Raw genomic sequence first — 16843 nt, 5'->3', positions numbered from 1 at the left:
ATATTTGTAAAAGTATTAAAATTTATTCATAAATAATTATTTTATTGATATAATAAATTTCTATCTAATTATAATCATTTATGAATAAGTATAATGTATTTTTATAGTTTTCGTTAATATATGAATTTTGATCTAATTCATATATTTTTATATTATTTATTTATTTATATTTTATGAATAATATTTTTTTAATTAATATATTAAGTTGTATTCTAACATAAAGGTTTTTATAAAAAAAATATAATAATATAAGAAAGTTTGATAAACTACAAGCAAGTGGAAGTAGTTTGTAGCTTATAAATTAAAAGCTTATAAAATAAGTTATTTTTTTTGAGATATCTTACCAAACATTTCTACTTAGGTTAAACTATTTTATAAGCTATTAATCTAACAATTAACTTATTCACCTTATCAAACACATTCAATATTTAATTATAGACATAAAAAATTGTGACTTAATTATCAACATCATCGATATTAACAATTGTGACTTCAGCCACAATAAATTGCAAATAAAATTTTGGACCCATACCTCTTTTTTTATTTGGTTTAATAGAGGTGACCCACCTCATTTGAGGATGAGCTAATATATATTAAAATATACTTAATTATATAAATATTTTAAAATACTTTAATTAGTTAATTAATGTATTTAATCAAATAAATTAAAAGAATTATTATACTTATATATTAAATTATTTTATTAAAATTAATAATTGAAACTTAATTTATGAGTATTAATAGTTTATGTTGTAATATTGTTACATATTTGTAAATTATATAATATAAAAATAATATTTTGATTTTTAATTAAAAAAGTTACGATGGTTGAACCCACCTCACCCAGAAGAAGATAGAAGTTTGATACTTATTTGGCAAAACTAACTTAGATTTGATAAACTAACAAGGTAAATGGTGGATAATAAGTTTCTAAATTATAAGCATAAATTTGATAAACTATTTTTATTATATTATAAGTCTTTCATAAAATTAATTCATAATCAATTGGTATAGATATTAAAAATTGAAATTATAATTAAAAATATATTATCTAATATTAAACCTTCAAGAGTGATACCTAACTAACGGTACAAATTCAACTACTTTTGAAATGAATACGAGTGTAATAACTTTTTCTATCACGTTGTTTGACAGTAAAAATTTGATGAACAGTGAGTGTTCTTTCTCTTGAATTTATTTGAAACTTGAGTTTCACATGGATTTGTCCAATCAGAAATAATGATAATATAAAAAAGAAGAAGAAGAAGAAGAAACCCCTTTCCATGTGCCATCAATGAGTATCTGTTTTCTGCAGTTTTATCTTAAGAAACTGAAAGAGTAAAATAAAACCAAATTAAGAAGGAGACAAGAAGTTGATGGAAACTCCGAGATCAACCCACATGACATTTTTACCCCTCACTCTTCCTTCATAAGACAACGCTTCCTCTGTTCCTCTTCGCCTATCAGACCATGCAGCGCGCGGTGGCGGTCAAAGACCAATCACGGCGGATCTCCGGCGTAGCGGCGGCGGAGGGGGAAAAGGTGTTCAGAGGGGATGAGAAGTTCGGTCACACCTCCTCCTCCAACTATTTGAAGAAGATTTTGGCCCTCGCGCTGTGGCTCGGAACCTTTCATCTCAACGCAGGGCTGATTCTCCTCGCGCTTCTCTTCCTCTCTCTCCCCCAAGCACTCTTGTTCGTTTCTCTCTCCTATTTCTCTTCTCTTGAATGAAGTTAAGAAAGAGGTCCCTCTCATGTTATGCTATGTTATCTCAGGCTTATAGGTTTGCTGTTCGTGTTGATGCTGATTCCTATTGATGAAGAGAGCGAATTCGGTAGAAAATTATCCAGGTACTTGGTTCTGTTTATAGCATTGCAATTTTATATCAAAACCATTGATTAACTTAATCTGAGTTTTTGTATTTTCTTCTTCTTATACTGCGTTTGAGTCTCTTGCTTTTCTGGTTGAATAGAATGTATCTTTTTTTAGAAAAAAAATTGGGTGCGTTTCAGGTACATATGCAAGCACGTTTGCAGTTACTTTCCCGTCGTTCTTCATGTAGAGGATATGAAGGCCTTTCATCCCAATCGTGCTTATGGTTTGCCCCTTACTGTTAACTCAAGTTTGACTTCTGAAGATTTTTCTTAGATGAAACTGCATCTTTGTTCTCAATTGCAATTTTTTTCCTTCTAATGGAGATTAGTGATACTGACTCGACCATAATAGTGTATGTAACGGTTCACCTTATGACCAAAATAGTATATGTGACTGGAAGTCATAATTGCTGGCTAACTGTTTTGCGTTTAAATTTCTTGAAGGGTTCTGGCAACAAGCTGTTAAGCAGTGTCAAATTAAAAACAAATTAATATTGATATTCAATACACCTTACTAAATGTTTCTAATTGCCCAAAACATGTATTGAAGCGTTTTTGTATTTGGTACAGTAAATATTTTCCTTTTTTTCAATTAAAACTTTATAGTTGCATATACTCAATCAATGCTATCTTTACTGCTAGTTATGGTGACAGTGTTTGAGTATCCTAATTTGTAAAATCAACTAAATGTGTAGACAAATATGAATATGATTAATTAAGGTTTGGCATTAATAATATGTTTTAATTTAGAAATTGCAATTAGAAGTAGCTACTTTTGGTGTTGCTGAATGCCCTTTCTGGTATGAGAGCTCATCAGAAGATGGCAGAGTTTTTTATTCCACCTCTTGAAAGTTTTGGATTCTTTCTAAGGGGATCAAGCTTTTACTAGCTAGCTTCGTTGCTTTTTTGTTCTTTTCCTTTGTACCAAGAAAAAGAACTAGCTAGTTTGCGGTATGAATAGGTCACATTATAGTGCTGATATTGTTCCAAACAGATTTATACAAGTATTCATTTTGGAATGAAATAATTTTTCATTTAGAGGTTCAACGTTGCATAAATAAGACAAGTGTCTGGAATGAGTTGATTTATTTCTTATCCTTTTCTGAAACATGTTTGCAAGTTTTAAGCTAGCATATCTCTCTCTATGGTGATGATTCCTATTTTATTTGTGTTTTATTGTTAGTAGTTCATCAATATTTATTTACTACCTTTGCCTGCAGTTTTTGGTTATGAACCACATTCAGTTTTTCCAATTGGAGTTGTTGCGTTAGCTGACAACACAGGTTTTATGCCTCTTCCCAAAATAAAAGTTCTTGCTAGCAGTGCGGTAAGACTTTTGCAGACCCTGTTTTGAACGAAGGTTATTGAGGATATAATTTAAAAAATCTCTAATCACACTCGACAAATAGGTTTTTTACACACCATTTTTGAGACACATATGGACTTGGTTGGGTCTGGCACCAGCGACAAAGAAAAGGTTTACCTCTCTGTTGGATGCGGGCTACAGTTGTATCTTAATACCTGGTGGAGTTCAAGAAACATTTCTCATGGAGCATGGTTCTGAGGTACATTGTTTTTCACTCTTTCTTTTTTACTATATTTTTATGTTTATCCTTTTTTTGATAACTGAAAATATTTATTCTTTTAGATATAATAAAGAATGTAAAATAAAGAAATCTTTTATTTAATATGCCTCATGCAAGCCTATAGATCACTGGTGCGATCATAGTCATGTATGTTTGAATTCTGACATTGGCTGTGAGTCATTTCAATTTGATTACTGCAATTTGCTCACTGATTACAATCTACCAATTAAACACCCTTCATCGTAATTGAATCATTGTACAATCACAAAATGCCTAAATATATACAAAGAATATATTCAGTAAATCATCATAGTTGTTAGATAATTTGGTGGCTATATATTACCTGGTTGTTTTTTTTTAAATAAAGGATGTTTCCGATAAAGTGTTCCAAATAAAATGGGTTTTGCAATATGAAACTCCTTTATTTATATAATTTGCATTCATGCAAGTTAACAATATTAAGAATCATTTTCTTTCTAGATTGCCTTTCTTAAAGCAAGGAGAGGATTTGTCCGCATAGCAATGGAGAAGGGCAAACCCTTGGTTCCAGTTTTCTGCTTTGGGCAGGTATTTATTTCTTTCCCATGTTTATTCTCAAGGAAAATCTTGCAGTTTTTGCTGACTCTCACAAAACTGCTAAAACTAAAATGTCGCTTTGTATTATTTCCTAAATGCTAATGTTGCTACTTTATTTTTCTGATTTTTTCTATTCATTCAAATAGATTATCACTTCCCTTTTGGTGTAATTTTGCTATAGTCAAATGTCTATAAGTGGTGGAAACCAGGTGGGAAGTTATTTCTGAAGTTTGCAAGGGCTGTGAAGTTCACCCCAATATATTTTTGGGGAATTTTTGGGTATGTTTTTCTTTTAAATGTCAACTTGCCACCTGCCAGTTTTTATATAGAATGGAAGAATTGTTTTTTGGACAGCAGTTATTTGACTGGTCTACCAGTGTGAAAGCTTAAATTAGCATGATAGAAGTTGTTATCTGGAACTAATGTTTTACACGGGTTATCTTTTCTCCTCTTCAGATCTCCGATACCCTTTAAACATCCAATGCATGTGGTGGTGGGTAGACCAATTGAACTGGAGAAAAATCCCGAGCCAACTCCTGAAGAGGTATATTCTATTATGCCTTTTTATTTTAACTGGCATCCAGTATCTTCTATCCTCTTCCTGTTATAGAAGTCTGCGTTTTCATCTTGTTAATAAGCGTACAATACAGTAAAGAAATCTTGGAATAGTAAAACTCCATCTGGTTTTAACTTTGAAAGGCATATCTTGTGCCAGAAACTAGCATGTAGTCCTTTAAATCTGAGATTTGCCTGATATGGATAAACTATTTTTCAATAGGTGCTTGCAAACAATGTGGCATGCAAGATATTTACAAAAACTAAACTTTTTGTCTCTTTTATTACTTTCACTTTGTTTTAGGTTGCCAAAATACATAGCAAGTTTGTTGAAGCACTTCAAGATCTATTTGAACGACACAAAGCTCGAGCTGGATATCCAGACCTTGAGTTGAGAATTGTTTGATAAGGCTGTAATTTGGACCTCTATTTTCACGGGGTAATTACACTTATCTCTTAGGATATAGGCTCTGTATTTGGGAGTTTTGAAGGTGGAGTGAGAGGTTCATGGTTATTGGGATTGGGAACGGAGTGAGGTAAAATAATGCTGTTGATTTTTGGGAACTCACTGATGATTAATATTGTAAATTATAATTTTAACTCCCAATTACAACTCAGAACAATTTATATCAGATATACTTATATAATTAAATATACATTTTCTTAAACTTTGGAAGTAAATTTTATTCAATTTTGCAAAATCCTAAAGAGGAGATGTTTGCATCTCACTTGAATATTCTAACTAACTATATCATTAGTTGGAATTACACTACCACATTTGAGGTTGCAATTTATGTTTTTGGCCCTGCAACCCCTCTTAGAGGATGAAATATTTAAATGTTATTGTACCTTACTCCTTCATATACCCCTATTCAAGTAATCTTCACAATCGTTCTTTTCTTTCAATTTTAAACTCCATACCTTCTTTCAAAACTTTTCTTATTTTCTTCTCATTTCAAATTCTATTTATTCCTTCAATTTTTTTAATAAATAATCAGAAATCACCAAAACTAATTAGACATATCTTAGACATAAATAATAAAAAATCTCCACATATCCTTACAAATATATAAATGAGTACAGTAAACAATGCATGAAAATTGTTTGAAAATAATGGTGGTTTAGGAGGACTAGGACAGGCACATTTGTTAACGACAAAATAATGCAATTGTAGCTTTCATCTCTAATCTATTCATGCCGCACAAAACATCCTTAGTTTGTCCTTCAAAAGTCAAACGTTGGTGTTTCTGCATAAAATGTTACTACTCTGACACCACATTCGTATTTCGGACTTTCGGGTCGGGTGGATCCAAGTGGAACACTCTCCGGATCCTACACATACCACCATCATATACGTTTTTAATCCACGGCTACAAATGCAAAGCAAAATAGGGAAGTTAGTGGTGAACGATTCTCCGAAGCTTCTACAGAGAGTTGCAGAGGAGACGTTGATCTCCCTGTTAAGGTCATGCCAAACGTGCACGCGGCTGCACCAGATCCATGCCCAGATTGTCGCCCATGGACTCCAGGGCAACGATTACGTCACCCCCAGTTTCATCACGGCGTGTGCGCGCCTCGGAAGAATGGGTCACGCCCGAAGAGTGTTCGACAGAACGGCGCAACCAAACGGCGCCACTTGGAACTCCATGTTCCAAGGCTTTGCCCTGTTGGAGTCTCCCTTCGACGTCGTCGTTTTGTTCGCGCAAATGCACCGTGCCGGTGCTTCGCCGAACTGCTTCACTTTTCCAATGGTTGTGAAGTCGTGTGCTCAGGCGAACGCGGTTAGAGAAGGGGAACAGGTTCACTGTGTGGTCGCCAAACGCGGCTTTAAGTCGAACTCGTTTGTAGGAACCGCGTTGATTCACATGTACTCCGCGAGAGGGGAAGTGTCCGTCGGGGATGCTTACAAGGTGTTCGGCGAAATGCGCGAGAAGAATGTCTTCGCTTGGACCGCGATCATCGCTGCTCACGTGGCGTGCCGTGACATGGCTTCCGCGCGGCGTCTTTTTGACCTGGCGCCGCAGCGGGACGTGGTGCTGTGGAACGTCGTCGTTTCGGGGTACATCGAATTGGGGGACATGGTCGCTGCGAGGGCGCTGTTTGATAAAATGCCGAACCGCGATGTGATGTCGTGGAACACCGTCTTGAACGGTTACGCCTACAACGGTGATGTGGAATCGTTCGAGCAGCTGTTTGATGAAATGCCTGCGAGGAATGTTTATTCTTGGAACGGGTTAATTGGAGGGTACGTTCGGAATGGGCTCTTTAACGAAGCTTTGGAGTGTTTTAAACGGATGTTGATGTTGGCAAAACAAGAAGGGGAAGGTGGTGATGTCGTGGTTGTTCCCAATGATTACACAGTTGTGGCAGTTCTGTCCGCGTGTTCCAGATTAGGGGACCTTGAGATGGGTAAGTGGGTGCATGTTTACGCAGAGAGTATTGGGTATAAGGAGAACTTGTTTGTTGGAAATGCTTTGATTGACATGTATGCAAAATGTGGGGTTATAGAGAAAGCACTTGATGTGTTTAATTGCTTGGATGTGAAGGATATAATAACTTGGAACACCGTAATTAATGGACTTGCCATGCACGGTCATGCAGCCGATGCTTTAAGTTTGTTTGAGCGCATGAAGAGCGCGGGTGAGAAGCCAGATGGTGTTACATTTGTTGGGATTCTGTCTGCTTGTACGCATATGGGGTTAGTGAAAGATGGGTTTCTGCATTTCCACTCGATGGTTGATAATTACTCAATTGTGCCTCAGATTGAACATTATGGATGCATGGTGGATTTGTTGGGAAGAGCTGGTCTTATAGATCAGGCTGTGGATTTCGTGAGGAAGATGCCAATGAAACCGGATGCGATTATATGGGCGGCACTGCTTGGGGCTTGTAGGATGTACAAGAATGTGGAAACAGCAGAAGTGGCACTTGAGCAGCTCATTGAACTTGAACCCAACAACCCTGCAAACTTTGTCATGCTTTCCAACATATACAAGGATCTTGGAAGATGGGAGGATGTTGCCCGGTTGAAGATTGCAATGAGAGATACAGGGTTCAAGAAATTACCGGGATGTAGTGTTATTGGGTGCAATGATAGTGTGGTGGAATTCTATTCCTTGGATGAGAGACATCCTGAGACAGAGACTATATATAGGACATTGAAGGGATTGACGATTCTGTTAAGATTGAATGGGTATGTTCCAAATGTTGTGGATGTTGCTCATGGAAACTGAACGAGGAGGGATTTGAGGATACTCAAATCTTCATGAACTGGGTCAGCATCTGAAAGACCTGATCACTTCAACACACCAAAACCAATTCTTCAAATTCAGGGTCTGTTTTGAAAATCAATTCTAAGGCCTTTGAAACACTGAAGAGTCACGCAGCCAAAATCAGTGAGTGTTTAATCCTCCTGCTGCTGCTTGTTGTCAAATTCTTGGTATTTATATGAGCAATTTGGCAATGATCACTTCTGTATATCGTGTCGACCTCCATCAGACTAGGGAAATCCTTGGTATTTTTGGAAGAGTGTATTATTTACATTGTTGTAGGTAGTAAAACATGATTGAAAAAAGTTCAGTGTTATATTGGTGAGGATCATATTTCGATTATGTAGAATAAATAAATGAACATAAGAAATAAGAGCTTTAAGGAACTATTCTGTTATAAAACATAAACAAGTGTTTTATGTAATAAAACTTATTGCTTTTATTGCTCAATTTATATTTCTTTTAAAATCATGAATGCAATTTATTTTATTTTGTACTTTAAAAGCCAAATATTATTTTTAAAAGTAGTCATAAAAATGTTTTTAAATCCGTGTAATGGATTTACCTTTTTTGTATTTAGTATTATGTTTAATATATTTAAATTGAAATTTTTAGTAGATTGGTAATCTAAATAAAAATTACTTCATAACTTTTTTTATTCGGGTTTTAGTTAAAATAATTTATTTCCGATGCTCGGTTCTAAGTATACAGTGGTTGAGAATGATAGATATTATTAATTGTGCACCTTGATATTTGTATGTAGTCAACTTATTTATAGGAGTGAACAATTGTACATGTGTGTTTCCACCATTAATATATGAAGAATATATATATATATATATATTTATTTATTTTTTTTAATTTTTTTTATTGGTCCGTACATTTTTTGAAATTTTATTCTTATTGTTGTAGATGTCACAGAAACTATTTTATATTATGAAAGTTATTATTTAATTACTTCACAAAATTGTAGACACAAAGATATTATAACAACATCAGTGTTTTCATTAATTTATACTTCATTAATCCTTGTTTACAAGAGATACTATTTTCTACAACTACTTTAGTGTACCCTTTTTTTTAAAATTTAACTCCTTTTATTACTGTTGTAGTACATATTTTTTTATTTCATAACTTATTTTTTATTATGATAATCATTATTTTAATTACATAACAAAAAACAAAATGTTTTTTAACTAATATTAATTAACTAATACAAAATCAAGAGACTAACAACATAAAGTAAGTTGACAAAAGAGTAATTGCAGAAGCTAAGGCATAACTCCATAGCATGATTACATAACATTCACTTTCACCATATCCCAACAACTGACCAATGATGCCTGCCAAATTAAAGCGGCCAAAATTAGATTTATTACTAGTATAAAGATTTAAATTTTAAATTTAACTTAATTTTTTAAAATTAAATTATAAGGTGAAGTTTCTCTAAGCTTATATATATTGTAAAATATTATAATATTTAGTATGATGATTTTAATATATATATATATATATATATATATATATATATATATATCATCCATGGTGTGTTATGTAGGATTAAGTGTTTCAAAAAGATTGTTGGTTGTAGTGTCTTCTTTCAGGATTCTACTTGAGGAAATCCACATTATGTTGTAAACATATGCCCATAGATAAACTGCTCCAATCTAAAGTTTCCCAAATCAACTCCAATCAAAAATATTAACACATAATCAATTATAGTCAAAATTAATTTTAGAGAACTACTATGGATAGAATGTAGTGCAGACATTCTGTACAATATGAACACAAATACTTCAACACATATACAATATGAACACAAATACTTCAACACATATTTTTCAAAATGTAGGACATGAGATACTGATCTATATATTATATAATTATGAATTATATAAATTGATAAAAAAATTTATGTGTACAAGTGTGTTTGAGTCTTTTTTTACAGAAATATGCTTCACATAACTAGTTAATTTTTTTTTGTTTCTTTTTATAATTATAATAAAAATTTATACAATAAAATTTAGATTTTAAAGAATTAATGTATTTGTGTTTTTTAAAATTGTGTTAAAAATGTGTTAAATTTTTTATAATATTTGATATTTATTTCTAGACTAGATGTCTAATAGACGTATTTGAGATAAATATAAGTATATCGTTATAAGTACATTATTATTCAATAATGGATTGAAAAAGGTCCACTAAGGCAGATTTTGAAAAGTAATAGTACCAAATTACAAGGGTACAATACAACATAATTTCTTTTTGAAGTTTACTTTTTTCTTGTGTAAGTGCATATTAATTCACCACATGTTTAACATTTTGCATACCGCCATAGAAAATAGCAGGAATAAAAAACATTTTTTATTCTTTTGAAATTATAATCCATTGTGTAAGGAATGGAAGTGATTAAAAGTACCATTAATATAAGATTACAAAAAGAGTTTTGTAATTCTAAAAATTAAATGCATAGTTTTTTACTTTGTTTTTTTCAAACATGTCACTGCACGTGGTCCTCTATTTTTTTACGAGGTTTGTTTGCTTATATATAAGATATATTTATCATTTTCAAATGCATTAATTACAAATTGACTTATATACCTTTCATTCATTATGAAATCCATTAATAAGATATTTATTCATTGGTAAATTTATTGATTTATTAAGAATGTAATCACTATCGTTTCCTGTTTTTGTAAGAAATTCACTAAATAAAATTATATTATACATCAGTTTTTTAAAATGAAATATTATATTAATAAAATAATATATAATTTATTTGGATTTCAAGCTGATAAAATTGATGGTAAGGTATTATTATCTTTAAAAAGTGTGTGATATAATATTGGTGTGTTTTGCCTTCAATAAAAAAAAATAAAGGATGATTCAAATACATCATAAGGTTAAAGTTCTAAAGTTATTTAAATCATATTTATTATATAGTTTAACTTAATGAATAATATGTATTTTAATTATATATTTTATATAAAATTATCATTTAATATAAAATTGTTAACAAAAATTAAAATTAAATTGTTTGATATATATATATATATATATATATGAAAAAGTTAACAAATAGATTGATAATTTTGGAAATTATTGAAAACTCATCTAAAAATATAAATCAATAACATGAAATTACCTATCCATAAATTTGCAAAACTAATACAAGTCACCAAGAATCAAAATATTTACTTACCACAATATAACAATAAAAAAAAATTGTATAATTTTATTAACAAAACCATACCAAAAAGATACAAAGCTATATAAAGAAAGAAGAAGACGATGACTGTCTAATGCGTAGAAGATGAGGACAGTCTAAACATCTAGTCTCTTTATTCTTACTATCATATAGTCTGTTAACAAATCTTTTAGATTATCTTGTTTATACCAAATCATTAGTTTGTTCATTTAATGTTAGAGTGTCTAGTATGCATCAAAAGACACACGGTATTGGTGTTCATCTTGCAGTTATTACTAGCTCTGACATCAAGTTAATTTTGATATCTTCGACTTCAAACAACTTAATCTTTCAAATACATAATTGTTCCCAAGAAGAAGGGTAGTAACAACCATGAGATTAACCAAGAGAGGAACCTCATGTTGACTAAAGTGGATGAATTTGATGTGTTCAAAGCTCAACCTTGAAGTCTGCAAAATTGTGGATGTGTGTGTTTAGGTAGATTTTGCTGTATATTTTTTACTAAGTAGTATGATTCAAGACATCTCCAATAAAACGTTTTAAAACCTGTTATGTTTTTAAATCAATTGATTCAAATTTTAAATTGATTAAAATGACTTAAACTAAGGTCACGCGATTTTAGTAAATTATTTTAACATGTTGATTTATCGTATTAACTAACTGAAAATATTAAAGTATTTTTAATGTTTTAAAAGTAAAATATTTTTATACTCTTTAAACTTAAATATTAAATGTTTTTTATTTTATTTTTTAATGAAATCAACTAATTATTTTGATAAATAAACTAAATGTTTTAAATTGAATTCTTTTATTAAATGAAAACAATCAGTTATTTGATAAAATATAAAACTATCAAATAAAAATAAACATAATAACAAGAATAATTTCAATATACAAAAATCTAAGAGACTAGCCACATGAAGAAAGTTGACCAAAGAGTAACAGCAATTGCAGCCAAAGCATATGTCCATAGCATGATAACTGAACACTCACTTTCACCAGCTCCAAACAACTGAGCAATGGTGCCTGCAAAATTGTAGTACCAATCAATTTATAATGTAAGACCTTCAAAACATGAAACATGAAACAAATCAAAAGTTGTCCCTGACAAATCAACTGATAGCTTCTTTAATCTTAGTCCATCATGTTTTGGCACATTAAACTAAAACAAAACTCTGATAATATACCTATGTTCATGGCTGGGGGAAGTGCATGTTGCAGCAGAAGCACGAACTGATACAAAGCATCTGATTGCACGAAATTAAAATATATAGCTGCTTTCACAACTCCCACACCCAAAACTGGCAGGAAAATATATCTCACAGCTACAATTCCCACAAGGGTCCACACTGGAGTGCTTGATCCTTTCAAACCTGTTCCATTTTCCATCATTCTTTTCTTTTAAGCATATAATCAGAGAAACAAAATGAAAAACACTTGTTCAATTCAGAAACTATCAAGTTTCACCTTTAAGTAGGTTTGCACCCATTATAAGAGTCACAGTAGGGATAGCTGCCTCACTGCATGCACATGCAAAAATATGACATAAGTTGTACTGTCATGTAATCAAGAATCATTATAACTTTGTGTAATAATTAAACAATTTTAATTAATGATAACATAACAGTTTTTTCAATAATCTTACTGACCATTCACAATATATATGCAGTAGTGGGACTTATATTGTAATATTAAAAAGCATATAATGATATCTTTAATTTAGCTACTAATGTTATCTTCAATTGTTTCTATCCTTATCTTCTGTTGTATATTTAAATTTAGACTTTCTCAAATATGTATTGTATTCTTATTTATATAGATGAAATAATTTAAATGTTTAAAATATTTATTAAATATGAATTTTAATTATAATATAATCTATATATTTAAAAATATTTATTTATTATAAGTTTTGCCTTGTACTTGACATAGGAAGATGCATATGATTGTTATAATAACATTATGAAACTTTTGACCAGCAAACTTTAAGGTTTCAAATAGATAGTAAAAAGTTGTTAGCTATTATGTAAACCAATAACAAGTTTGTAGTTAATTTAAGTTCATAAAGTTTTTGGTTAGTTCTTATCTTTTGTTACTGAAAATGTAAACAAAAAGTTTTGAGATGGATACCCCAACATGGAAATGGATTCTTGGACCACATGAAGCTTAGCACTACTACCTATGATTAAATTCCTTAATGGGGAGATTACACCAATGAGAAATCCAGCAATCTGAAAAACAAAAACAAAAAGAAACAGCAAATTCATCATATAGTGTAACCAGTGTTGTCTAGATCCACCAGAAGACCTTTTGAATCTTAGCAAAGTGAAATGTCTGAAGGTATCAAACCAATTCATGCACCTTAGATCTCACATTATAAAATTCTATGTTAATGAGTATATGCAGTAAATGGTAAACAGGGAAAACATGATGGCAAATTGTTTCCAAGGAAATGAACCCTGAATCATACAGCTCCAATGGTTGATGGCGCAAACATGGCTTTGAAATTTAAGTTGATTGAAATCACCCTCACGCGGTTCTTAATTTTGCTTGAGATTGAAACCTGAAAAAAACACCAATGAATCATTGTTATATATATGTATATGCTTCATGGATTGCAGCAAACTTTTGTATCAAGAAAGCAGATCAATCATTAGATCGGTGAAAGTAAATAGATTGAACTCATATATTATGCATTCAATTCAGTTTAAGTTACATACTGTTATATGTTACTAGAGTAGAGATACTCGAAGGGTTAATTCTGCTGTCATGCTTCAATTTGAAGAATGCAAACTAACAGATGTTTTGACATTTCGTTTCCAATGAGCTCCACTAAATTAAGAGTGTGCCTGGATTCTTTGTTAGAACTTGCATAAAATTACATCCTAATGGAAATACTGCATTAGAGAGTATGCTAGTACTAATATTCTCAAGATTATTGAATATATGTAAGTTACTCATTTGTTCTTAACTTTTTAAAATGCAATTGAAGCAATATTGTAAAGGGAAATTTTTCAGAATAGCTATCTTTTGAAAAGGGAAGTTTGTAGTAAGCCTCACTTTCTTCTCTGATTCTGCTTCAGGAAGCAGTAAGGTACATGCATCATCCATAGTGTCTTTAGTAGGATTAAGTGTTTGTGAAAAATGGTGTGATTGTGACTCTGATGTTCCCCATGAAGCCTTCACTATGCTGTTGTCATTACTTGAACCGTCTTCCTTTTGGATTCTACTTGAGGAAATCCTCATTATGTTGTAAACATATGACCATATATAAACTGCTCCAATCTGAAGTTTCCAAATGAACATAAGTTTATTATTTTCTTGGATAAAATGCAACTATAGCCAATGAAGTTTATCATTTTCTTGGATAAGTGCAAACTATATCAACAATTAACATCTTGCATACCGCCATAGAAAGTGAAGCATAAGCCATTCCATACTCATAACAGACATCAGAGTCTCCAAAAGGACTACCACTCTGTGTACACATAGCAGGAATAATGATAATAGGCAAGTTCCCCAAATTTCCTGTTCATATCAGTCCAAAAAATGAGCTCAACCATAAGATGCATAAAGCAGAGAATGGTGCACAAGTTTGACACATTATTAAAATTATAAACAATACATTGCATCAAGTGGAAAGATGTTTCTTAGTTTAAGCAGAACTTTTTGGGGACAATAAGCACATCACTCTCATCAGTTGACAAGTTTGATTGGAAGAACTCAAAGTGTGTCTAAACTAAGTTATGCAGAAGAAGAGATTACATGTGTGGTTTGGTGCATTCATTTAGTTGGGCTGAGAAGAGTGTATACCAGCAGAACAGCAACCCAGGATTAGACCTTCCAATTGTTTGGGAGGCCTTGTAATCTTAATCAAAATCCATCCCAAGGCCGAGCCTAATACGAATGTGATAAGAATATTGAACGGCATGAACCACCTAAACCACAATAACAAAATGTCACAAAAGCACTAGTTGCAGGATTCAAGCTTCTCCACACATAACATTACAAATCAATACTCACAACTGAACAACACTCTCCAAGGTAATCGTTTTGGCCAGATTGGTACCCACCAGTGATGGATTAAACACATAAAACACAAGCTGTCGCAGAAACAGAACTGTTTTCAATAATCTGGAAGAAAGTCAAAACAAAACAAAACAAAACAAAAAACATATCTGTATTTGTAACCTGATTCACTTTCTTCCTCGCATCTTCTGCCAATATTGATATGTCATCCAGTGCAAGAAACAAGCCAACTGCAGTAATCAGTAACACTTTGATCACCGGGAAAGAGGCTACAGAAAGTAGCTGAAGAAACCCCATTACACCAAACCTTCAAACAACCTAGGCCAATCCTAAATTCAAAGCAAATATGTTCTTGTGTAACAAAAATATCTATCTGCAAAAATACAAAAAAAAAGAGCAATGGTCATTGGTCACTCTCAAAATTCATGATAATACTAAGAACAAAATAGGCATGGAATAACAAAATAATTTGGTCCCATCCTCGTACAACTTGAAGACCTTTTCGAAAATGACCAAACGCGTTCATGAACGTGAAAGTGGAGAAGATGAACTGTAGTTACACCATACGCATTGCATAAAAGAATTCGATAAATATGATAGAGAGAAGTCAAATAAACACCGATTTGATCAGTTTCACGTGAATTCATAAACAACACAATAAACATGGCATTAAATTATTGTGGGTCAGCATTGCATTAATTACTAACTAAAATGTGATGAAGTCGCCTAAAAAGGTGCTATCTATCACTTCCGAACCACCATTTTCATTTAATTTAAAATAAGACCTAAAATATTTATAGCGGCTTGTGACTATAAACTTAAAATATTTTGATACCATATAATTCAATCTTATTTATAAATTAAAATTTCCACATTCTTATATAATATTAAATGTCATTGTCTGTAATAAACATGGAAATATATATATATATTTATTTAACATATATTGATTGAACGATTGGTATGCATCAACACCAACAAAAATTATAAAAAGGGTTCAAAACTTTTAAATACTTTTTGTTAAATTTTAATTTGATATACTATTATGGTCAGGACTTATATATTATCAACTAACTAGTTAGACAACGGGTTATATGAAATATTTTTTACTGAATAAGCCGAAAGGTTGAGAGGTCGAAAAGTTGTCAACAGCATGATAAAAACTAAACTAATATAAATAAATAACAAAATAAGAAAACACAGTATCGAAGTCGAAAAAATAGGCCTAAAATATTTAGAGTATATTTAATAATTGCAAGGTGTCAAAAGTAAAAGTTGAATTAAGTCAAAGTCCAACAATTGAGCACTATAAATAGATGATTTGCTTAAGAGATAGGTAGAGTGATTTTTATCTGATAACTAAACAAATTGATTCTGACTTTATCATCGAGTCTCTTGCAAGTACACACACTCACCCACCCGAGAGCAATCCTGAACCTAGAAGCCGAGAGTTAATCTTGATCCAACAGTTAAGTGAGACCCATATCATGTAACTGAGAACTAGTCCAAACCCAATCCGGTGAGCTTAATACCCGAAAGTCCAAGATAGCAGCAAGAGTCCAAGAAACCAAAAGAGAAGAAGAAAGTTTAATTGTTTCATAGATCCCATAAAAGCAAAATTAATCAATGAATTTTATTTATAATTTTGTGGTCTTAAAATTTACTAATAATAAAAATAAATAAAATTACAATTATTTCAAAGTAAACGTTCAAATTATAACAACGAAACACAAAGTCAGTGTTGCC

The 16843-nt window shown here is 31.7% G+C and overlaps 3 protein-coding genes across 4 annotated transcripts; 2 read left to right on the top strand and 1 right to left on the bottom strand.

Moving 5' to 3' along the window:
• Positions 1-1221: 1221 nt before the first annotated feature.
• On the top strand, positions 1222-5259 carry LOC137808551 (diacylglycerol O-acyltransferase 2D-like). Its single transcript, XM_068609718.1, has 9 exons — positions 1222-1694; positions 1776-1850; positions 2013-2098; positions 3095-3201; positions 3284-3439; positions 3941-4027; positions 4218-4315; positions 4493-4580; positions 4896-5259. The coding sequence occupies exons 1-9, from the start codon at positions 1471-1473 to the stop codon at positions 4995-4997; spliced, it is 1023 nt and encodes a 340-aa protein (XP_068465819.1). The 5' UTR covers positions 1222-1470; the 3' UTR covers positions 4998-5259.
• A 355-nt stretch (positions 5260-5614) lies between these two features.
• On the top strand, positions 5615-8176 carry LOC137808550 (pentatricopeptide repeat-containing protein At3g29230-like). The gene has a single exon (XM_068609717.1). The coding sequence runs from the start codon at positions 5968-5970 to the stop codon at positions 7822-7824; it is 1857 nt and encodes a 618-aa protein (XP_068465818.1). The 5' UTR covers positions 5615-5967; the 3' UTR covers positions 7825-8176.
• Positions 8177-11857: 3681 nt separating this feature from the next.
• On the bottom strand, positions 11858-15737 carry LOC137808549 (protein PIN-LIKES 3-like). 2 transcript variants are annotated; one of them, XM_068609715.1, is made up of 11 exons: positions 15596-15737; positions 15260-15470; positions 15092-15171; positions 14882-15006; positions 14475-14596; positions 14129-14353; positions 13539-13631; positions 13199-13299; positions 12536-12588; positions 12256-12441; positions 11858-12094 (listed from the first exon to the last, which is right to left on the bottom strand). In XM_068609715.1, exons 2-11 carry the CDS (start codon positions 15392-15394, stop codon positions 11970-11972), a joined length of 1245 nt encoding a protein of 414 aa, XP_068465816.1. In that variant the 5' UTR covers positions 15395-15470; positions 15596-15737; the 3' UTR covers positions 11858-11969. The 2 variants fall into 2 exon arrangements, with proteins under 2 accessions (XP_068465816.1, XP_068465817.1); XM_068609716.1 differs by having other exon boundaries at positions 15585-15725.
• Between the last annotated feature and the right edge of the window lie 1106 nt (positions 15738-16843).

Source organism: Phaseolus vulgaris, chromosome 3 (genome assembly GCF_000499845.2).
Source record: "Phaseolus vulgaris cultivar G19833 chromosome 3, P. vulgaris v2.0, whole genome shotgun sequence".
Lineage (NCBI taxonomy): Eukaryota > Viridiplantae > Streptophyta > Magnoliopsida > Fabales > Fabaceae > Phaseolus > Phaseolus vulgaris.
This window is presented reverse-complemented; position numbering and strand designations above follow the sequence as displayed.

Bases quoted from the DNA above. Each gene is read 5' to 3' on its own strand.
- LOC137808551 (XM_068609718.1), top strand. From the start codon at position 1,471: ATGCAGCGCGCGGTGGCGGTCAAAGACCAATCACGGCGGATCTCCGGC. The intron at 2,099-3,094 runs GTTTGCCCCTTA...CTTTGCCTGCAG, and splicing joins TCATCCCAATCGTGCTTATG to TTTTTGGTTATGAACCACAT. The intron at 3,202-3,283 runs GTAAGACTTTTG...CTCGACAAATAG, and splicing joins AAGTTCTTGCTAGCAGTGCG to GTTTTTTACACACCATTTTT.
- LOC137808550 (XM_068609717.1), top strand. From the start codon at position 5,968: ATGCAAAGCAAAATAGGGAAGTTAGTGGTGAACGATTCTCCGAAGCTT.
- LOC137808549 (XM_068609715.1), bottom strand. From the start codon at position 15,394: ATGGGGTTTCTTCAGCTACTTTCTGTAGCCTCTTTCCCGGTGATCAAA. The intron at 15,007-15,091 runs GTGAGTATTGAT...ATTGTGGTTTAG, and splicing joins TTGGAGAGTGTTGTTCAGTT to GTGGTTCATGCCGTTCAATA. The intron at 14,597-14,881 runs GTATACACTCTT...TGATATGAACAG, and splicing joins CCTGGGTTGCTGTTCTGCTG to GAAATTTGGGGAACTTGCCT.